This window comes from Dama dama, chromosome 11, assembly GCF_033118175.1.
Source record: "Dama dama isolate Ldn47 chromosome 11, ASM3311817v1, whole genome shotgun sequence".
In the NCBI taxonomy this organism is placed as follows: domain Eukaryota; kingdom Metazoa; phylum Chordata; class Mammalia; order Artiodactyla; family Cervidae; genus Dama; species Dama dama.
Window position 1 is genome coordinate 24,142,375 of NC_083691.1, and position 24,595 is coordinate 24,166,969.

The window sequence follows — 24,595 nt, forward strand, 5'->3', positions numbered from 1 at the left end:
CAGGGGCTCTTCCGAAGCAAGATTCAAACTCACATCTCCTGCATTACAGGCTCATTTTCTTCCATAATTGGCTAGGCTTATTGCAAGTCCTAGGCTTTTCCGCTTTTCTCTGTCAGGGAACTGAATCACCTTTTCTTCCAGCTATTAATTAAGCCCTTGGTGTTGGCTGCACAGTCCCTGGCTTCTGGGTCAGGTTGCTTCAAGAGTCTAGAGGACTCAAATCACAAATGGCATAAACTTCTGAGACAGAAAGTACCAGCTGGGAGAAGCCCTAATCTGTCTGTCTCAGTTTTCAAATGGGAAAAAGACCATGTAACCCTAAGTGACATGTGGTCTTGGCCCGTATCCCTAAGTTCATAATTCACCCCACTTTGATCCCCCAGCTAAAACAAGAGACAGGACTAACAAGTGAGAATCTGATCCAGAAGACTGTAAGACTCAGACCTTATTTGTCTCATTTGACACTGTATCTCCAGGATCTAACACAGTGCCTGGCACCCAGTAATGGCAGTAGAAAAATGGGCTGAATGATTGAAACAGAGTCAGAGCTATGGCTTTTCCAGTAGTCATGTACGGATGTGAGAGTTGGGCCATAAAGCAGGTTGAGTGTCAAAGAACTGAGACTTTCAAACCGTGGTGTGGAGAAGACCCTGAGAGCCCCTTGGAGTGCAAGAAGATCAAACCAGTTAATCCTAAAGAAAAATCAAACCTAAATATTCATTGGAAGGACTGACACTAAAGCTGAAGCAGCAATACTTCAGCTATCTGATGCAAAGATCCTGATGATGGGAAAGACTGAAGGCAAAAGGAGAAGGGGCGATAGAGGATGAGATGGTGTGATAGCATCACTGACTCAGTGGACATGACTTTGAGCAAACTCTGGAAGATAGGGAAGGACACGGAAGCCTGGCTTGCTGCAGTCCACGGGGTTGCAAAAACTCAGACACAGCAACTGAACAGCAATTCATATTGTTTTGTGATGGTTTTCCTGCTTGTCTTTGAATACCAAGCTATCTGAAGACAGGGCCTGTATTCTTGTCCTCAGTGCTCCCATATGCCCTACCCATTGGAGAAACTTACTAAACGTGTCATGTCTCAATGGATAAATGATGAAACTGACCATATGACGGAGAACGTGGGTGTTGAGAAGTGGTGAAAAAATAAAGATCTTACTACTTCCAGATCCTCTCCTCTGTCTTGTCTCCTGAAATGGCTTTACCACTGTTGCATGTCTCACTATCATCATGAAGATAATATGCATTGACCTACAATCAGACTGGCTATTCACACTTTAGTTAACGTGTTTTTAAATCCTCCATCATTTATCTATGGTCTCAATGCTTCCTCAGTGTGGTTAACATCCTAATAGAATATTTGATTAGTGCAAAACTGCATTAATGTTACTCTCCTAATTCTAAAGCTGTTATTTTACTTTCTGGAATAGTCCTTTGAGAGACTTTGGGGTCTGCACTTTTGGCATTCTCCAAATTGAGATTCAGTTGGTCACCATGCTTTTAAAATGTATTGTGTCTTCAGATGTCAAGGAGAGACATCTTGAAAAAGACCCAGAAGAATTAGTGATTGGAAAGGTTACTATTTAACCTATCAGCTACCTCCTAGAGCATTTGCTGAGTGAACAGGAACTCTGAATGAAGGCTTCTGTTTTTCTATTTTTAACACAAAGATTGATCTTAAGTCAAAGGTACATACACACACTAAAAATAATGATGATGATGGAAATGGGTCCCTGTTTCCAGTTGTGGCCAGTGAATTGTTTAGTGACGTTTCTTCTAAGAATCACATTCTAAATTCCTAATCATCACCAGTTGATGTTCGATGAAATTGAGGAAAATGGTTACAGAAAGCTGGACTGTTCCTGTCTAACAATGAAGCTGTTAAAAGTGCCTGTGATTTACACAGGCAATTTCAGAAACCAACACTTCTAGGAGCCCGGGAACAAGCCTCTCCAGGCCTTTCTCCAGGCGATGATTTAAACCCCTATTCTAGATTTGCTGTTGTGGAAAGAATGAAAATGTATCATGTGCCCTGTGACCTTGAATACATACATTTATTGTCAAGAATTTGCTGAATTCCAAGTGCCTAGAATATTTAATGGAAAAAGCACCATCTTATCAATTAAGAAAGTTCAACAGTATTCATTTTGTTTATAGGGGACCTATTTATCCTCCTTTGACTCAATTTCCCAGTGACAGTGGATATTAACTGTCAGCATTTTAGAGTCACCGGGGTCAGGGGGCGGTTTCATGCTGAAGGACTGTGATATTTACTGAGAGCGGAATTCTCGGCATTCCACTGTGCCGATGCAAAGCAAGGTGGCCACCAGCTTTGTCAGAAACAAACACCTTCGGTGAACATACCCCAGGGCACAGGCGGCAGGGCTCAACCCTGAGCAAGGCTGTCAAATCAAAGAGTTCTTATCTTTGTAAATCAGCCAAGGATGCACTCTGTCTCCACAAGCCCGGGGAACACACACACACCTACCCCTAAAGACCTATTCAAGACTGTGTGGAAAAGCTGACAGAGAATCAAACAAATTAACTGAAGAAAATGTGAATGGGAGACGATTTATTTGGAGATGTCTTTGGCTTTGAAGGAAGCCCTGGCATTTCATCAGTAGGATACCTCCCTATCTCTGCACCCACCAGCTGTTGTATAAACACCAAAGAAAGGCAGAGCAGGAAGGGTTCGCCAAACCATAAATTAAAACTCTAGCTCTTCTTCTCCACCCACTTACTTATTTCACCCTTCACCCCTTCAGGATAAACTAAGCAGCGTAATAACTATCTAATATTAACAATATACGTGTGTGTGTGTTAGTCTTTCAGTCAGGTCAACGCTTTAAGACCCTGTGGACTGTAACCCACCAGGTTCCTCTGTGCACGGGATTCTCCAGGCAAGAACACTGATGTGGGTTGCCATTCCCTTCTCCAGGGGATTTTTCTGACCCAGGGATCGAACCTGGGTCTCCTGCATTGCAGGCAGATTCTTTCCCATCTGAGCCACCAGGGAAGCCCTGATATGAACACTGGGGGATGTGAAAATGGAAACGATTTATAGCATGATACTAACCGCTTACAAAAAAACAATCTACAATTGCAAAGGTCTGTCAGAAGATGTAAGTGTGATGGGACTGACATTATTTATTTGTACAGGAACATCAGTCTTCCTATGCCACAGCCCTTTCCCAAGGGACAGTCAGATGAGGGACTGCAAAAAGCAGGGAGGTTTAAGACACTTGAAGGCTTGTTTATTTCACATGCTGAGGCATCCCTGTGAAGTCATGGGGGGAAGAGAGAGCTCCAGGGATGTAATTTTTGAAGAACCATATCCTATCATAAGTTTTCACTCACTAAATATGAGACCTCAGGGCAAGCCAATTAATCTCTCTTGGTCTCAGATGAATTCTTGGTAGAGGGAGGGGAGCTAGCAAGAGCCGCGTCTCCTCCCTATATGGTCCTGTGGGGGTCTGTGACGTGTAGAATCATAAAGAGGATGTTGACAGCTGAAAAGCACTTAAAAAGCGAAAGTGCTAGAAACTGAAAGAATCTTTCCGAATGAATCCCTGCCTTGACGTAAACAAATTGCTTCCCAGGTCTGTTCTGTTCCTTGGCTTTTTGTTTGTTTTAGTTTCATTTGTAAAGTAACCAAAACATCCTTTATTTTCCTCCTTTCCCTTTCCAAGATTATCTAGCCCCCTATGCACAACTGCAGCAGATGTGAGAGTAACAGGGAGGGGGAGACGAAAGCAGAGATCAGTAGCAGCAAGAAGTATTCTGCATCCCCCAAAGAAATTCCAGCTGATTGCCTAATCTGACATGCACCCACACCCTTGCTTTAAAGAGTAGGAGACTGTAATTGTAACACGTCAAAATACGCAGAGCCTTTCTGGAAGTACCATGGCTTGGGAGCTTTAGAATTTCCCTCTTGACTAACCCCATCAACCACTTTTATGGTTTTTGGCATTCCTATTATGCTCATAAGGGTGGATTTTTCTTATAAGAAAATCACTTTTCTGTTACTATAGCCAAAGAAATGTATCTTCATCCCAGCCTAGAACCTGTACTTCTTTATGCTAGTCCATCACTTTCTCTTTGTTCTAGCTATTAGATTTCTTCTCTGCTACCTGTACTATTGTCTCTTCATTGTTTTTACATCTGATCTCCCCAACAGTTACATACTCCTTGAAAAAGAGTTTGTGCTCCTGTATTTATGTACCTTATGTGATTCACCCTCATGCCCCTCTGCTCCACTAAGACCCCACCCCCACTTCTGCTGGTCCTGCTAGGATACAGAAGATGCTCTGCAGATAGTTACTGAATTAGCATCAATGAAGAAGCCAAGGTTCCTAAGCTTATGCTTCATGCCCAGCTCTATGTCAGATGCTGAATAGGTCACACATGACATAAGCATAAGGTGCCATCTAAATCTTTTCCACAGAGAAGTTCTTTAGGCTAAAGTGAAATTATACCAAAGAGACCTAGCTATGTCAGAAGGAATGGAGAACACTGAAAAATATGTCAGTAAGATTACAAATATAAACACACAGAGACTATTTGAGAGTTTAAAGTTTAAAAAAAAGACATTGCAATGAGTTTATAACATATACATATAACATATGTACACAGAAGTAAAACATGTAACTATAGCACAAAGAGTGAGTGGAAAGGTGGTGATTGGAAGTCTACTGTGACAAGTTTCTTAAATTCTTCATGAAGTGAACAATGCATTTTGAAGACAGATGGCAGTAAGTTAAAGATGTATATAATAATCTCTAACGTAAGAACCAAGAAGCACAACTAAAAAGTCAGCAGAAAGGACACAAAAGAGTACTAAAAATTATTTGGCTTACTTAAAAGACAGAAAGACACTGAGAAACTAAGAGGAAAAAAATAACGAATGGAAATGACACCAAGATACACAAATACAAATGTTAATTAAAGGCACATACAGTAATTAAAAGTAAATGGACTAGACATACCAATTAAAAGGTTGATATTATCAGCTTGGATAAAAAAGCTTGGGGCAACTACATATTGTTTATAAGAAACACGCTATAAAGAAAGGTAGACAAAATAGGGAAATACATACTGCTGCAAATACTAAGGGTAAGAAAACTGTTATGGTCAAAATATGACATGATTAAAGGTAGATTTAACAAAAGACATGCCAGATTTCTAAAAACTATAAAACATTTCTGAGTGAAGTTAAAGAATATCTAAACAAACAGAAAGATAGACTATATGCATAGGTGGGACAAATTAATATTGCCTAGAAGTCAATTACCTCCAAACTGATTTATTGATTTACATAATTATAATCAGTATCCCAGCAAGATTTTTTCGACATTAAAAGCTAGTTTTGAAGGATACATAAAATTATATAGAAAAGTAAAGGTGCTAGAATAGTCAGAATATCTTGAGAAAGAACAAAGTTGAAACACTTGCTTTTCCTGATTTCATAACTTATTAGTTGCTATGTTTTGGTATTAATTGGTGAAATGGATCAAGAAGCAATGAGAGAGAATAAAAGGTCCCTAAGTAGACCCACATATATTATAAATAACAAATTTATGATTGAGCATTAAAGCAATCCGCCTGTGCTAAAATAATTTTGTATCACATGAAAAAAGAAATAAATCCAATACCTCTTTCACAACATATGCAAAAACTTGCTAAGATTGATCATTGACTTAAATGTAAAGCTTAAAATTCTAAAGCTTTCATAGGGAAATGTCATTGAGTATGTTTATGACCATGGAATAGGTATGATTTCTTAAAGAAGATACAGAATGCACTTAGAGAAAAAGGAAGAAAATGATGAATCACACTTCATCAAATTATAACTTTTCTGTTCACAGAAAGAAAATAGTCATGGGATGAAAAAACAATAATAAAAAGACGGTAAGTGACTGTGTAGAAATACGAGCATAGACTGTAGAACCCACTACAAAGGTCAAACAAATTTAAATCAGATCTACACAACTGGAAAATCTAAGGACAGATGTGTCTAATTTTGTATTAAATTTTGACCCAGCTTAATTATATCTATTTGACCCAGTTCAATTATATTCCATCACTGACTTCAAAAAGAATATCCAGCACTCGAAGCAGAGGTGCCACATGCATTTAAGCTGTTGCTACAGGCTGTTCAGCCTGCCTTCCTCCCTTCACTGCTGACTCCCCCCCTTAACTCTTTGCAATCCAACCTCTGTATTTAAAGCAATAAATCCTGAATCTGTTAGGCAGCTAACTGCCCAACTCATCATCCCCTTTTCAAGCCTTCTTGACTACTCTCAGCATCTGAATCTATTTACATTCCCTCCTTCTTAAAAGTCTGTGTCTTCTGGCTGCCTGATCTAGCCTGTTCTATTCTGTTTCTTCACATGGCCAGCATCTGTTACTTGGGCTCATTTGGTCTCTTAGCTCAACACAAGCTGATGGCTGGGTCACCACACTGGGTGGGGCCCAAGCCCTGCCATCAGGAATCTCAATTAAGTTGCCCTGCTTCTCCCTCAATGTAGCCTCTCTCCTACTCAAGCTCCCTTTAAACACAAGCATGCCTGAAGTTGTCATCCACTCAGCTCTTGTCTTCTGTAGTTTTCCTTCGGGGATTTCAACTATTCTCTTTGGAAAAGTCTTCTGAAAGTGAAGGTGTTAGTTGCTCATTGATGTCCGATTTTTGGGAGCCCATGGACTATATGTAGCCCACTAGGCATCTCTGTCCATGGAATTCCCCAGGCAAGAATGCTGGAGTGGGTAGCCTTTCCCTTCTCCAGGGGACCTTCCCAATCCAGAGAACGAACCCAGGTCTTCTAGGTCTTCGGAAAAAAATACACATTAAGTCCATTCCAAATGCCACCTTTGCAAGAAAACTTCTCTAATTCCTCCTGAGGTCATCCATTTCTTGAAACTAGAAGCTTCTCCCTCTATTCCCAGGTCGCACTATGCCTCTTCTAAGCCCCTTATTTTATTTTGTCTTTGAACTGTCTGCCTATATTGTCCTCCACACCAGCCTGGGGCTTCATTAGGCAATGGCTGCTCTTGTTTAGTTCCATCTCCCTGATGTCACCAGGCGTACATGGATGCTCATGACCATACTCAACATACCATTGCCATAATGAGCTGAAATCTATACACTCAAGGAAAAACCATGACCTCAGCCCATCTTCCCCACCCTTCCAGTCTGTCATCCTTCTTTCTTGAAAGCCAGCTTTAGGAAATAAGATTTGAAGAATCAACAAATGAAAATAATTTTTTTTTCATGAGACATCTCATCTCCCTCTCTAATAAGGCAGAAAATGATGGCCGTATTACTTCCTGGAAGCTGCCTATGAAGAGGACTTAAGGAAATCGAAGCAAAAGGAAGAAGGCCAAAGACAACTGTACTCCCACTTCAATTCTCCAATCATTCCCTGTGTGACTTCAGCCCAGTGACTCATCTTCTCAGACTCAGTGAAATAATGTTAATCTTCTCTTTGGTAGTAAGGGGGATATAAACAGGATTTTATACATGTCTATAAATTTATAGTTTTATACTTTCCTTAAATACTCTAGTTCTAGTAATAGGCCACCAGACATGCAAATCCAGTCTATACTTCCCCTTCCTGAAGAAATTATAGCATATCTATAAATGGAGTTTTGATACTACATGTCATTACCAAAATTGAAAATATTTAAATGTTTTCTTTGGCCACCATGATCTTTCTTTAAATACCATATTAAGAAAATGGCCAAAGTACAAGACTGAGTAGGTCAGAGTCCTTGGGTTGTAGGAGAGAGGAAGAGAGGCCCTGTTGCTATGTTGGTGGGGAAGGGGATGCCCTGAGATCTTGCTTCGGAGAACACCAGCTGAAAACTACTGCTTTAAATTCCTGTAGATTTTACTTTTATCCCTTTAAAGTTTTCATATTAGACTTGACAAAGAACTCAATATTATTCTTTGTGGAAGCATGGGAAGGCCGAAGTTCAAGAACAGCTACATAGGCAAATGGGGCCACTGAATTCTGGGTGACATTGTGAGAAGCATGCACACATGCATGTGGAATTTAGAACTTCCAAAAGAGTAAAGCATGAAACTCCCTTTCATGAGTTGTAGGTGAACGCTGTTTTACCACTATTTTGGCCTTTGTGCATGCTGAATGAAACAGTGTAAAATACATATGACAAGAAGTGGAAAGGACCAATTAAAGATGCAAGTAGTAAAATTAGGGTGTTGGAATAATAGGTAGTTCGTTCTGCAACAATTTTTAAAATTATTAATAAATCTTCCTGTAATAATAAAGATATGTATATTATAGAAGAGTAGCAAAAGTCACACCAGTTAAAAAAAAAAAAAAAAGGAAACCCATTCTTTGAGTTCCCAGCTGCCCTCCATACTAAACCGAACTAAACCCAGCATAGCTCAACCAAACCCAAACAAACCCAGCCAAAACCAACTAAATCCAACCAAATTTAACCAAGCCCAAACAAATCCAGCCAAACCAAATTAAGTTCAGCCAAACCCAATCAAATTCCACCAAACCCAGACAAGCTCAGCCAAATACAACCAAACCCAGACAAACCCAGCTAAACTCAACCAAAACCAACCACACCCAATCAAATCCAGCCAAACTTAGCAAAATAGCAAGAATAACAAACTGAGTTAAATCACAAGTGAGATCTCTTTAATTGAATATAATTTGCATTAAAAATTTTTTTCAGAATGTATGAGTTTTGGGAATACTTTTCCTTTTTAAGTAGGTATTTAGGCATAACAAAGATTTTAAAAAAGCTCCAGAGAGCTTTCGTCGTTTGGTTTACTGTATCTTAGAAAGTTATTCTAACATTTACTTAGAAAATCTCTATTAGAAGGTTTAATATATATGTAAGGAAGTTTCAACTTATTTTTAATATGAATAAAATACTTTAAACTATAGTTTAAACTATACTTTAAAGCAGATTAAGGTTTGCAACAGATGGTGACTACTGGGACAAAGGACATTTAAGCATGCTTGGTATTGTGGAATTGCAATTCAAAAGGAGGAGAACACAAGAATAAGTATAGACACATGAGATCATTTGCTTAAAATGAATGTGTCACTCATTAATAAACATAGTCAAACAATGAACAATATAAGAAAGAATCTCTGTATGTATTCAGTCATGATTCATAAGCCGTTTTCCCTAATTTAAAGTTTTTGATTTAAAAAAAACCTTTCAAATGAAAGCTGCATCTCAAAATTCTGAAACAGTTCTATATTATCAAATAATACACAAAGAACAGACAGAGATTACTCAAAACTACAAAATCTCTAAGTCTCATGTCTGGTATCTATCAATTTTCTTTTACATCTAGTGATATTTGTTTTATATTAATCTGTGTAAATTCCTATGTATACCATTTTCTTTGGATTATGACATAATAATTCATGAAAATTATTAGGAAAATACATGATGATGATTGATATTAGGCCTACAATAACTGATTGCTTCTAAAATCAAAGAAAAGCATGAGCATATTAGATGTTCTTTTAAAAAAATTTTTATTATTTTAATTAATTAATTAATTAATTTTACTTTACAATATTGTATTGGTTTTGCCATACATTGACTTGAATCCACCACAGTTTAAAAAAATAATATATGAAGACAAAGAAGGAAGTGGTCTTTGAAGACTCAGAGAAATGCAGAGAGACATTTGGATGTGGTTTAAGCATTACCTAACAATCTTTATAACTCCCCTATCAACAAACTATAAAGAAAGTGAAGACTTCTCATCATAATCTTTTAATTTTGGGAACTTACTTTCAAAATCCAGGAAAAAATGTGGGTAGTTTTCAATTTCCCTGGTAAGGACTTTGAGCAGGTTTCCCATCCCAGCAAGCCTAAAAGAGGAAACACAAAACCAAACACCATTAGCAGTATAAAACACATACTTCTTAAAAGGTTAGATATTTTTTAATGATTTGCATACATACCACTGAACCCCTATAACTACATCAGAAGACCTAACAGAAAGTATTTTTATACCAGGTGACAAGTGATAAGTTAGCAATTAGTTATTGTTCAAAGAATTGCGTAATGGTCATAGGAGGCAGAGTTCAGGTGTATTCTAGAAATCTTTTTTCCCCTTTCCCGTTCACTAATCCCCAGAATCCTTACAGTTAATATTTTATCCTTGCTTTATTTCTGTTCCATTGGTGTGGGCACATACCATGTCAATGGACAAGCAGAACAGTGAGGGCATTATTAAATTACTTACCCAGAAAGGTAAATTTCTCAAAGCTCCCAAGGAAAAGAGTTTAGAAAACAGATTTACACTCCCAGGAATCCCTTTTAGCCTATACAAGAGGTCCTGTTTCCCAGGTAAGTCATAGGTTCCTGTGATTTAACATTTCAATAGTTATGAGATTTGTACTTCATGAAGTTTAAAAATGAAAAGGTGTAACATCCAAAAAGTTATTCTCAATGAAACTGCAGCCTGAAGCATTTGCAACAGTGAATCCAACCTACAGAGAAATACAAATCTGTGACATATCTGCAACCCCAACCTGAAAGAATAGGGAAAGTGTAGTTATTATTGATGACAGAGGTTGAGAGGGTTGGACGGCATCATTGACTCAATGGACATGAGTGTGAGCAAACTCCGGGAGATGGTGAAGGACAGGGAAGCCTGGCGTGCTGTAGTCCATGGGGTCACAGAGTCAGACATGACTTAGCAACTAACCTTAACTGATTTAAATAAATAGCAACATGTCTAGTACTCTCAGTTCTAGGCGGTAAACCTTCTCCTTCTTCAGGAGGCCACTGTGCCTTCATTCATTCTACACGTATTTATGGAGCCGCGATCTGATGCTGGGTGCTGAAGCCATTCCTTTAACTCGTGACTCAGACACCTCAGCTTGTGAGGGGTCAACTTCAAAAATCACTGGATGAGGATAATGGAGCTCAGGGCTGTAATTTTCTATGCACATGGCTCCTGATAGTGTTACGTTGCTGTAGGAATTTTTTAAAAAATGCCACTGTAAGAAAGATGTGGTGAATGAAAAATAAACAAAAAGGATGTTATGCATACAAATACATAACAAGCAGTTCTCTTGGGTGCAGCAGGTGGTATAATATAGTCTCCATAATCCTCCCTCTGAGAAAATACTCACATCCACTTACAGATATCACCCAAGGTCACCCATGTCACTAATGTGAAGCTAGAAGAACTTAGGGAGGACTGCTTGCAATCCTACCTCTGTTTCCTGTTAGCTCTGTTATCTAAGGCAAGGCACTAACTCTCTAAGCCTGTTTTCTCATCTATAAAAAGAGTTTTTGAAATGTATCTATTTCATCAATTCATGGATATTAATGAGATTAAAGATATAAAATGCCTAGCACAGTACTTCTAAGAAGTGCTCAAGAAACAATATGTGATAATTACCACTGTCATCATTATGATGATTATCTTATCGCCTTCAAATACTTACTCAGAATTCTATGGAAGACAAATCAGAGAGGTGTTATGTGGCTCTAGGGAAGAGAACTAGAACCAATGAGGGAATAACGAGGAAGATCTTCATTCAATGTCGTGAAAACATTTCTCACCACTAGGGTTGTCAGACTATTGGGTGATTTGCCCTGTGAAATAGTGAGTTTCCTGTCACTGGTAGTGGTGAAGTAGAAATTAAAAATATTGTGAAAATGAGTTGGGCAGAAGATCGGGATATATACTTCTTTGACCTTGCCGATCTTGAAGTATATGAATATTTGGGCATGCGTGCGTGTGTGCTAAGTCGCTTCAGTTATGTCCGTCTCTGTGCAGCCCTGTGGACTATAACCCACAGGCTCCTCTGTCCATGGGATTCTCCAGGCAAGAATACTGGAGTGGGTTGCCATGTCCTCCTCCGTGGGATCTTCCCGACCCAGGGATCGAACTTGTGTCTCTTGCATTATCACTAGTGCCACCTGGGCATGTGTGCACAAGTACACAGACACACAATTTGAGGCAAACACCATGCTCCTCTTGTCCAAAAGAATCTTCCCTCTTTCATATTCTTTCCATCATTTTTTTTTCCTCCCTTGCCTTGATTCGTGTTTCCTTTTAAGATATTTTTTGAGCAAAGCCCTGTGTGAGACAGGTTCTGCCAAATTAAAATTCACAACTAGTGTAGTCCATCCTTGTCACTGGGCAATATTCACAAACCCTCCTGGGTCTCCAGGAAACAATGTGTTTCCAATTTAATGAACAATTCCAACTCAGACCCCAAGGCAAATCTTGCAGGAAGATGATTCTACTGTTTAGTAGCAACCCCAACTTTCATATAAAATGCCTTAATGGAAGTTAAATATTCTTAATTTCCCTAGTTTTGTGCTATTAACATGTCACAAGAGACCTGAACGAGTTTAGCTTCCTCCTAAAAGTCTGCCTTGTGTAGGATTTTACTGTCAGAGTTCCTGGGTGGGAAATGCGTTAAGCCTTTAAAATTAGTAACAGACTAAAACACGCATGGAAATACATCCAAATATTAGCCGGCTGCAGAGTGCTATCTGTTCAGAAGGTTACTTAGTCTGGTTGGCTGATGTGGTCAAATATCCTGAGACGTGATCCTAACAACAGCCAGGGTCAATTAACTGGAACTATTCTAGATTTCTAGATGTTGACACCCCAAACAGGAACTGTCTGGAATGATAAAATTGTGGGAACTTATATAGCGTTATGGAACCTAGAAAACATGCATTTCAATACAACCTTCTTGAATAGATAAAGAAATAGTTCATCTCCTTCATGGCAAAAAAAAAAAAAAAAATTGCTCCCCTCCAAGGGGACAAGAATATGCACATTTTATTAAATGCCTATGGTATGCCTGGCACTGTGCTTGGAGCTTTCACACACTTAAATTCACTAAAACCTTATACCAACTCTTTGGGTAGCTACAACTGTCTTCATTTATTGGAAGAAAAAGAGGTTCAGATGGTTAAGTATATTTCTAAAGATGATAGGAGAATAAAAGATGGAGTCACATTTGAACTTGAGGGTCTGGGAACCCAAAGTCCACATTCTTTTCCCCACAAGAAGGAACCTGGGGCTTCAGACCCCTAGGAGGTCCCTGGATGAGAACGCTGAGAGTCCATGGTCTGCAGAAAGTGTCTGCAGGATAATACAGTACTGTAGGCCTACGATCCTTTTTCTGGGGACAGTCTACAGTTTCTGTTAAGATTCCAAAGCAGCCTGTTTCTCACTAGTAATGCTCCATGTACAGGGAAAAACATACTTCTTGAGGAATCCATGCTTTCTTTAGGAAACCATGGGGGGCGGGGTAGAGTCTTCCAGAAAAGTTGGCTTCATAGAAGAAGTGAAGTCCACCCAGGCATGAAGGAGACTGGGAATCTGTAATGGCAGAGAGGAGGTCCCCAGCTGCAGGATGAGGGGTGAGAAGGGAACAGCAGACACAAGTACTGCTGAAGTCTTCCCCAAACAGAAGGCTTATTCCTCAAGGTTTATTTATTTAATACAATTTTGAAATGGATCTTTACACTTTTTTTTCCGCAAATTAAAGGAGGGCATTTCTCTAGTCTTGGTAGGAGTGTTAACATTGTCTGTAAAGACAGCCCGCATGTCTCTGCCAAGGGAGGCTCTCCTGTCTCCGTGGTGATGATTTGGGATGTATACTGGTGTTTTCTGTGACTACTTTCTTGGCTCTCAGCTCAAAACCACTTCCATGGGAGTTGGCTCACAGGCTGCTCAGTAGAAAATGATGACTTTCCTAAAGAAGTCGTTTTCTGCTAACACTTGAGATCCAAAAATGAGAAGAGAAGCAAAACACGCACACAGACACCACACACACACACACATACATACGTGTGCAATTATTTTTTTGTCCTATTTATAACTCTGCTCTTGTTTAGAAGAAAATAATAAATAAACAATAGGATTAGCTGTATTCCCAGAGTGTAAAACCAAATAAAATCAACCAGAGGTGATTTTTAAAAAATGAGGCCATCTGTGGTGACGAAATTTGTTTACTAGAAGTAAGACATAGCAGAACTCAAGTGCAGGGCATGGGCATAGCGAATTCTGACCTTTGCCTGTGTGCACCAACATTTCAATGCCCAATTTTCATGATTAAAGAACAAGCACTCAGAAAATTTCTTTTGTAGCTACAACTATTGCAAAGGAGAATTTCTAAGCCAATACCACCTTTCATCAACAAAGAACAGAAAGTGAGAAAAAATAGAGCAACAGCCCTACATGGTTTATTTGCTAGTATTTTTCTTAAGGTTTAAGATGGTAAAGACTCAATGCCTCTACTAGAGGGATGGGTTTTCTTAGCATTTTGAGTGAGCCAATACCTTCCAGCATCTACAAATTTTTAGCATCCCTGGTACAAAAATTTAAGAACTCAAAGACTTAGATTCTTTTATCTATAACTCTGTATTTTGGAGATTAAGAAGTTCTGCTGAGCCTAATATTTTTCTGTAACATAGTTATTAGCATATAGTGAAAGTGAAAGTGTTAGTTGCTCAGTCATCTCTGACTCTTTGTGACCCCATGACCTGTAGGCCACCACGTGCCTCTCTCCATGGGATTCTTTTTGTCCTCCTCCAGGGGATCTTCCCAACCCGGGGATAAAACCCAAGTCTCCTGCATTATAGGCAGATTCTTTACCAGTCTGAACTACTACAAGCCCCAGACAAATCATGAATACACAATGACATGTATTTATATAATATCATATCTTTGTCAAAGATGTTTCTGGACTCATTTATCCTCAACATTAGCATGTGTCTAAGGCAGGGAAGGTGATATTGTACCCATTTTACAGATGAGAACTTGTGGATCAGGTACAATCAATGTCCTTTTCAAAGTCATCCAGATGGAAGTCCCAAATGTCATCAGAACACATTCCACATTAGAACTGGGGCCATCTTTTTAAAGCTCTTGTTTTACGAAACAGCACTTGCCCCAGGAAATTAGTTCAAAGAAGGGTTCAGAAGAGAGGTGTCCTGACTGTCAATCTCTTGCTCTGTCCACTAATGCAAAAAGTAAATGGGACATCAAGTTCATTTTTTGAAAGACATTGAAATATAAGGTGCAGTGTGTCACTGCCCCTGGAGAGTTTCTGCTCCATGGCAGTAGGGTCTCCCCAGAACATGCTAAACAGCTACTAAACGAGGACATTCTCACTGGTGATTCATTGCATTGGACATACTTCTCTCCTTCCTTGTCTAGATTATCCTAATTCAGACCCCCAGCAGAGCTTGTCTGCCTCCTACAGAGAGCCCCCAGACTGATCCTCTTAATTCCAGTCTTGTCTCTCGTCCATTCATTTCCAGCTTTCTAAACACAAATCTGACAATGTTCCTTCCTTGCTTAATATACTCCCAAGACTCTGCAGGACCCGCGGGATACAAGGCATGCAAATGGGTGCACTGGGTCAGAAAACCTGGCCCCCAGCCTCTGCCGGCTCCCCTGTCTCCTCTCTTCCTCTGGGCCAGCGGGCCCAGCACTCATCACACCCTGCACTTCTCAAAAGCAGCCTGCTTTTGTCGCCTCAGGGCCCTTGCCCACATTGCTCCTTCTGTTTACAATTAGAATGACAGCTAACATTTTTAAATGATCTGCAGGCCATAGCAATGAGAGCTTTTCATGTATTATCATATTTTAATTTTCACAACCACCATATGAGGAAGCAACTGTTGCTATCCCAACATTAGAGATACAGAAATAATCTTGGAGATTTAAAAAGTTTCTCAAGCCCCAAAGTCATAGAGCTGAGTGTGGACTCCAATTTCATCTGACCTCTAAGCACTGGCCCTCAACCACTGCCTCCCCGGAATTTCCTTTCAAGTATGAGTTTGGAAATTAGGGCCTTCAGAAGGAACCCCCTAAGTCTTCCCTCCTCTTCGACTCCAGCTCAAAGGAAACAAAACCCACTCCCTTGGGTGAGCTCTCCTTCTCTTTGCTCACCTAACATGCTGTTTTTACTGTCACATGGCCTACAGTGTGGATGGTAATTACATACTTTCTCCCCAGCTCTGAATGTAAGGCCTGCTTGGGCAGGGCTGGTTTTACACCTCTTTGTATGTCCAGCACTTAGCACCAGGGATCATCACACAGTTATCACTGGCAAAGAAATCCTTAAGATTGTCCTGTCCAGTGATTCCAAAGCAAAATGAGGAATAAAGGCTATGGCATGAATCTTGCAGAAAGCTGAAGTTATGCAAACAACTCTAGGCTACTGTGTTTTAATTTACTTTATAAGATGATAGAGATAGTTACATCCTAAATCCCCGATGTTTATTTTGAAATTTTACAGGTTTATGAAATTCTAAAGACTAGAGGTCGTTAACCTGGTCAATTACTTGGTCAATTACTTGGCCCAGCTGGGGAGCTGAGCTGCTGGTCTCTGCTCTGAGGCTAGTACCTCCAGAGGCATCTTGCGACCTGACTTACTTAGTTTTACCAGAAGTCTGACCTCCTAACTCCAACGGAGCCCCAAGATTTCCCCACCAGCGTGGTGGAAAGAAGTCCAGTTCTGGCTTTCGGAGTGTTTCTGGTAACTGGATGTGATTTTAGGAGGGCTATTAAGACAATCTGCTCTTCAACCTGATCAATGAGGTTCACAGTTGGCGAAATCTTCACAACAGCCAGGGTGGCAGTTGATGCCAGCAACAGAAGAGGTCTGCAGGCTCCCCACACCACCCCCCAGAAGCGAGTGACCCCTCTGGCTTGTCTCCCGTGAACCATCCAGGGAGCCTTCTGGGAGAGGAGAGCACAACCCCGATACATCAACTATTCACACAACTCCAGGATACTTTCTCCTAGTGATCACACAACCCCATCACACACCATTTATACTCCTTGACTATTTTGAATGATAAGCAAAACTGGTTGACCATCAGCCTATACTATATCAGATACAAAATAAGTGGCTTGAAAAACTACTTCTCAACCAAGGGAAAGGTACATTTCCCAAATGTTAGAAGCACCTGTTTTTCTGGGAGGGAAAAATGTACCAATGGAATGCATGGAAGTAGTTCAGCCTATAAATTCCAGGAGCCTGAATCTGCTAAACCAGGTTAGTGATTTTAGATAGCTGGGCTGGGCTGGAATTCCCCGCCCCAGCTGCCACTTCTGCAATGAATTCGTAACGTTCTCTGTTCCATTCCCGAATGTGGTGCCAAGAATCCAACAGATGATTTCATTCCGAGATGAAGGAGGGAAACTAGAGTGAGTCTATTAAGCACTTTCATCTGACAATAAAAATGAGTTAATGGCTAAAATGTGTTTTTGAAACGTTTTAACACCACAAGTAATGGCACTCAAATGGGAAAATGCCTTGAATATTCTCATCCATCATTAATACCATGGTGTCCCTCAAAAGGGCTGGGCATTCCCAGCAGAATATAAGCTGCTAGAGTTGAGTTGAAAGGCAATCCATGGGAATTCTCCAAAAAAATACCCAGAGACCATTACGGAGCTGAACGATTAAGTGCAGGTTTAAAATAGTCCTTTCAATATCTGAGTTCAGTTCTCTAAAATAGACTATTACCTCATCAGAGCTAATTTCCCCATAAACATCAATATTACAGCAGCAAAACGTCTCCAAGAAATGAGGGCAAAATTAGATTCTTTTTTAGGGAATGAAAGTCAATGTGTTCCCCTCTGCCCCAATTTCCAGTACTAGTGAATATGGAAACAATCAACCTGCTTCATTATGGACCGGCCACCGCTGGGGCGTCATTAGTGAATTTGTTCCCTTCCACTTGTGAAATCAAGAACCTGGTGATGGGGAGGGCGCTTGATGAGCTAGTAGTAGTGGTGATAGTCGTTTAGTTGTGTCCGACTCTTTGCAGCCCCAAAGACTGTAGCCCGCCAGGCTTCCCTGTCCACTGGATTCTCCAGGCAAGAATACTGGAGGGGGTTGCCATTTCCTTCTCTAGGGGATCTTCCTGATCCAGGGATCGAATGTGGGTCTCCTGGATTGCAGGCAGATTCGTTACCATCTAAATCACCAGGGAAGCCCACCCAGGTCACTTCCCAATTTCAAAGGGAGAGTGACCCCTGCAGCAGCCCAGGGCCCTGAGCTCCAGTCTTGGAAATGCCTTCCATGGACTGAGTGGTGTTGGGAAAGCTATTTATTCCCTTTCTCAGATGGCTTCGCTTCAGTTCTAGAACCCAAAAGGGAACTCAGGGAAGTTGCCCAAAGTTTGGGCTGCTCTAATGGGCAAATGATTTAGATTAAACAGACTTGAGTTTCTCTTGGATTACAGATCTCCTTTTCCCAGAATTGCTTCTCGGGTACTTAAACCGACAGAAGCCAGGCTCCTGCTGCTCACAGCTGGGGCTGAGGACAAGTCTTGCCCTGCGCGCTGTTGGCCAAGCCCTCCTCCCTGAGATGCTGGAGGACCTCCTTGCGCCCCCTCATCTCTGAGTAGTCCTTCTGCAGTCTCCACTTGCTCCATCTAACCTTTCCGTGTCTGTCTCCAACGATCGTTCTTCACACCTTTTCTCCTGCTCCCAGGTGAGACCCCCTGGACTGTGATTTTCATTCATAAGCAGAAGACTTCTCAACCTGTAGCCCCAAGCTGGACCTCCCTCCTCAACTCCAGGCTGGTGACTCTAAGGGAATTTCCTGCAAGCATAGCAATTTGGGGAAGGCCCTGATATCCTTAAGTTCTGCTCTTCCCAAATGTCATCCTCCTTCCTTGTTCAAAGAAAGACCTCATTGCCTAACAAATTATGAGCCAACAACCGAGTGTCCCCGAGATTTCTGCATCCTCTGCCTGCCTTAAACCCAGTCTCTCAGCAAACTCTATCCAGGTACTTTCCACATTGACCTGAGCCCTGACGCTTCTCTAAGCCCTTCTCCTGGTGCAATCTCTCTCCATCATCTTTGGTCACTATCTCAGGCTCTCTCTTGTCTTCCCCCAACCCAACACGGGATACCCCAAGCACCTCGGATTACACAGCAGACTCTGTGCCCATTACAGGAAATGTCCTGTGTAAAATGCACACGGCTGAACTAAATCTCTTCTATTTCTGCAATCTCACAACCTAGCCTAAAAAAAAAAGGCTTTCCCCCCAGTCCCAGTCTGGCTGGCTCTCACTCCGTAGGCAGCTGGTCCACACAGTTGTGCCAGAGATCTCTTTGCCTCCATACTTCACTGTCAGGTAGTAAAACATGGCCTCTCAGATCAGGGCACCGTCAGGCACGGTGCTCATAGATGGGGGTCCCTCTGGGAAGTGAAAGCCCCCGAAGAGTCCCACCCCTCCCAGAGTCAGGGACTGACTTGATTCCTAAGTCTAGGGTTTCAGACTCTGAACTTTTTAAGTGGAGGTTGACCTGTGCACCAAAGGAGACTTTGGAGTTGACTCGAATGTCAAAGCATTAGGGGTATTACCTCCCAGTTCAAATTTATTAGGTGGTTTTTATAGCTTATAGTGTTGCTCAGTCATGTCCAACTCTTTGCCACCCCATGGACTATAGCCCACCAGGCTCCTCTGCCCATGGGATTTTCCAAGCAAGAATATTGGGGTGGGTTGCCATTTCCTTCTCCAGGGGATCTCCCCAGAGATCGAACCCAGGTCTCCTGTGTCTCCTGCGTTGCTATTCACTATTCACTGAACCATCAGGGAAGCCCAGAGTTGGGGGGAGAGGATGTCAAAAATTACAGAAGTGCCAAGAAGTCAACAAAAGTCATTTCATATACTGAAAACCTGAAGAATTGGAAGCCAGGGAAGGGCTGGTGGGATCCATCACATCTCAAGCTCATCCTAAAGGCGGAAAACTTCCTTTGAAATCTCAGAGGCTAGAGGGGCTCTGCTTTGGTCTCCAGTTTCTGAAAGGAGCAAGTGCCTTGATTTCGCAGTACCCTTCACTGCAAACCAAAGTAAAGTTTTAAAATAAAATCCTTCGTTTGAACCCCAAGCAAGGGGTGAAGACCATCACTATAAGCTGGGACTGGAAAGGTGGGGTGGGGTAGGAGTGGGGTGTGCTGAGTTCCCCAAGACAGACCCTCTCCTACAGGGAGCTGCTTCTCAGGGTGATACCCTGGCCTGGAGGGATACCGGGTAGCCGGTGAAAGGAGAAAAGCACTTTTGGTGTAAGCATTTCCCGAGGTGACTGTCAGAGTTAGATGGGTGCAACTTTTCACCTGGTACTGAAACCTGATCTGAAAAGCTCTTTCAAGTTTCAGCTCCTCAGAACATTCTATTTGTCACATCAGAACATAGACGGTGCCCACAGCTCTGGCCTCGTTCTTGCTTCTGTTTTTTGGCTCATGTTGCTTCCTTTGCCTATTAACAGTCTTCCCCTCCCCTCGGCCTGTGGAGGTCCTATCTTTCAAGGCCCAAATCAAACATTTCCTCCCAGAAACCTCCTCCCTGACCTTCTGGCCTTGCTGTGAATTCTTTCAAGGACTGTGTCTTCTTCATCTTCAGAATGTTACCCTACTCTTCCCAGTCCACTCCTCTCCCCCTTCACCCCTCCCCACCCAAACTCCAAGCAGGGGTCGGGCACACAGCCTCTGCACTGATGGCTATTGAAACAGAATGGGAGTTTCCGTAAGGAGTCACTGCATGTCTACAACCATATGATTGTCAGCTGCACACGAGACCAACAGAGGAATTATTGTTCAGTCGCTCAGCCGTGTCTGACTCTTTCTGACCCCACGGACTGCAGCAGCATGCCAGGCTTCCCTGTCCTTCAATTTCCTGGAGCTTTCTCAAACTGAAGTCCGTTGAGTCAATGATGCCATCCAACCATCTCATCCTCTGTCATCCCTTTCTCAAACAGTAAAGGATCTGTCTACAATGCAGGAGACCTGGGTTCAACCCCTGGGTCAGGAAGATCCCCTGGAGAAGGAAATGGCAACCCACTCCAGTATTCTTGCCTAGAGAATCCCTTGGACTGAGGAGCCTGGCAGGCTTCAGTCCATAAGGTCCACGGGGTCGCAAAGGGTCGGACAAGACTAGGTGACTAACAGAGGAATAGGCAGGAGAAAATAAGCATTTCCCAAAACAGAGATATTATGGGGGGCTTGACTCTGTTGTTTTATGATCACAGATGACTTCAAGAATCTGATGAAAAGCAGCCTTCTTAGAAAAATGCACCTGTGCTCAGACCTACTTGTTTTTTCACATGATTCCAGGAAGTACAACACACATACTGACACTCAAGAGTAGAAATCTCTTATTTATTTTTAAATCGCTGATTCCATCCTCTAGGCAGCCAGACAGTTCCAAGTGCATGGACAGTGGACCATGCTGAAAAAGAGTCCTTTAGTGGCAACCGCACAGACTGTGGAGACTTTGGGCAAGTCTTGTACTCTTCTGTTTTGGGGGGGATCTCTTTTGTCTGCTTATTTTTAAAATATGTGTTTATTTAGGCTGCACCAGGTCTTCAGTGCCGCATGAGTGCTCTAGTTCCCCTAACCAAGGGATTGAACCTGGGCCCCCCTGCATTGGGAGCGTAGAGTCTTAGCCACTGGACCACCAAGGAAGTCCTAGGTCTTCGACTCTTTTGAATCTGAGCTTTTCTCACCTGTAAAATGCACATCGCAATAGTTCCCAAACAGTGCCGTTATTGAGTTACATAATGTACAGAAAGCAACGAGGAAAGCATCCGGCCTGCAGCTAGCCTCCAGCAACAAATGGTCGTTTTCTGCACCTCCTGTCTAGCATACGAAAAAAAACTGCAACCACAATGCAAACAAGTCATTTCCCTTTTAGCCATAAATTCTGCACGGCTGCTTTGGAGCAAGGGAAGAAAGCGCCTGAGACCACCGCCTCGGCAAGGAGGTGAGGCGGGCGCTGCGCGGCGGCTGCGGGCGCGCTCGCGTGGCGATTAATCATACAAGAGCCCATTTATGACAAACACAGGTCACTCCCTTTGCATGACAAGGCCTGTGGGTCCACAGAGGCCCATCAGCCAAAAAAAAAAAAAAAAATCCAGAGCATTGTGGGCGACGCGGGCGAAGCCGAGTGCACACACACAAGCGGACATTGTGAGGCTGTTTGCACAACCCCGCGGTGCTCCTCGCGGATTTCCTGCCAAGGAGACATTTCCATCTCGCGGAGGCGGCTGCAGACGTTTGCTCATTCAACATGGCTTCGGGCTGCCGGCTGCAAGAGCTGGGGGCGTGGCGCCCTCTGCCGGCCGTCCTCGGAACTGCAGCCGCGGAGGGGCGGAGGATAACGCAAGCCATTCTCCGCATTCCATTCAGCCTCTTCTCTCCTTTCCCTTCTTAAGGACAGCGGTGCACCGGGCATGAACTTTGGGGTCTGGAAAGCCTCTGCCTGCAGGTCCGTGTTCAGTGTTGGCAAGAACAGCCCCGACATGCAGTATTTGACCCAGCATCTGCGCTGCCTGCAGGTCCTTGGACGAGCCCTGTCACCCCTCAGGTCTTATTTTCCTAGGTGGAAAATTCAGCTCTTACTTGGCTATGCGTGCTCAGTCACTCAGCCGTGTCTGCATCTCTGTGACTCCATGGACGGTAGCCCGCCAAGCTCCTCTGTCCATGGGATTTTCCAAGTAAGAATACTGGAGTAGGTTGCCCTTTCCACCTCCAGGGGATCAAACCTGTATCTGCTGCATCTCCTGCATTAGCCGGCGGATTCTTTACCACTAGCGCCACCTGCGAAGCCCCATTTGGCTGTGGCAAGCTTGAAAGGATATGACAGATACACTCACCCAGTGTGAAAGAAATACCTGTATTCCCCTTCTCCACCTGTCTCCAGTAGGATGGGTACTGTCATCTGATCTCTGGAACTAGGAAAGGAAATCAAGGGTAACGTCTTGCCTTAAACTGTGGCCAGTGTTCAGATGTGTTCAGAGCATGTGACTTATCTTCCTGATGTGTCGTCTCTTTTTCCAAATTGTTCTCCCTTCCTTGCTTTACAGTGTGTGTTCCGTGTTGGCAAGGACAGCCCCGACATGCACTATTTTACCCAGCATCTGAAAGGCCCCATCTTCCAGACAGGTTTCTCGAAGGTGGGGGGCAAGCTGGCAGAAATTCTGAGCTAAGTTGTCTTTCCCAAAGATAAAAGACTTCTTAAACTGAGCTGTGATGTTGAGCATAGCAACAAGAATATGAACTTGAGTTTGAACCCCAGCTCAACTATTTATTGGCTGGGTGGTCTTAATCAATGTATTTAACAACATTGATTTACCCTCCCAGAATCAGAGCTTCAATATGAGTAAAACAGAGATGATTTCAACCTCTTCAGGGCTGGTTTTTAGAAATAATGACACAACATATATAAATGGCCAGATGCATAAATGGTAGTTGCCATAATTCCCCGGGGGGGGGGGGGGGGCCCTCAGTGCTAAAGATTCCACCTACAATGCAGAAGCCATAGGAGACTTGGGTTTGATGCCTGGGTCAGGAAGATAACCTGGAGAAGGAAATAGGAACCCACTCCAGTGTCCTTGCCTGAGAAATCCCATGTACAGAGGAGCCTGGTGATCTACAGTCCATGGGGTCGCAAAGAGCCGGACACAACTGAAGTGACTGAGAACATAATACTATTACTATTGTTATTTTTCTTGTTTTAGTCACTGGTCTTAGTGCTGCCCTCCTGGCCATGAAGAAGAGTTTCCCTTTCTGACACAACTATTAATATCTGATGGCTTAAAATACCATGTTAGAAGATGTATGCTGATGACTTCCAAATTTATAACTGTCACCTTGACCTTGATCCCCTTGCCTGAACTCCAGACTCATTGATCTGATTAACTGCTTGACTTCTAACAGACACCTCACATGTCACACATCCAAAATTCAAGTTTTTATTTTTCCCCTAGGAATCTGCCCCCTCTCCAGTCCTTCTTCTCTCAGTAAATGGCATTTCCATGTTTTCAGACATTCATGCTAAAAACATCCGTGTCATCCTTGACTTTTCACACCCCATATCTAAGCTAATAAATCCCATCAGCTTTCTTTTTAGGATACAGCTTGAATTTGAACATCTCTCAGACATGAAGGTGTTATCAGAGTCTTAGACCAGCCCACAAGCCATCCCATCTCTTGCCAGGAGTATCATACTCACTTCTTGAAAGATTTCCCAGCTTCTAACCACTCATAAAATAGATAGCAAGTGGGAATTTGCTGTGTGATAGAGGGAGCTTTACCCAGTGGTCTGTGAAAACCTACAGGGGTGGATGTATGGCAGAGGCTAACACAATATTGTAAAGCAATTATCCTCCCATTAAAAATTTTTAAAAAATAATAATTTTTTTAAGTTTCAGCATGTTACTCCACTGGTAAAGTCCCTTCAATGGCTTCCTGTTTCACTTAGAATAAAAGACACAATTCTCATCATAGTCACCAAGGCCTGAGGTGACATTTCCACAGGGTAGTTCATTGCTTGCAATTCTTCATTCCATTGCTGGCTACTCACTGCTTCTCGCCTCTTCGCTTTCCACTCTTGAACTTATCACATGCATTTCTGACATAGGAGCTTTGCTAATCTTTAGGCCTAGGATGCTTTCCCCCAATATGTCTGCATGGTTTTTCTTTAGGCCTCTGTTCAGGGCTTACTTTTCAGTGGAGCTCAATCTAATCAACCTCTCCAACATCGTACTTCACCCGACTCCCCACTCACT

General features: G+C 42.3%; 1 protein-coding gene across 2 annotated transcripts in view; it reads right to left on the reverse strand.

Moving 5' to 3' along the window:
• Positions 1-24,595, reverse strand: part of CYRIA (CYFIP related Rac1 interactor A) — a 99,052-nt gene that overhangs the window by 15,977 nt on the left and 58,480 nt on the right. For both annotated transcript variants that reach the window (XM_061154836.1, XM_061154835.1), the window contains exon 3: positions 9,804-9,883. In XM_061154836.1, the coding sequence (XP_061010819.1) occupies positions 9,804-9,873 (70 nt within the window). In that variant the 5' untranslated portion in view covers positions 9,874-9,883. The remainder of the gene's footprint in view (positions 1-9,803; positions 9,884-24,595) is intronic.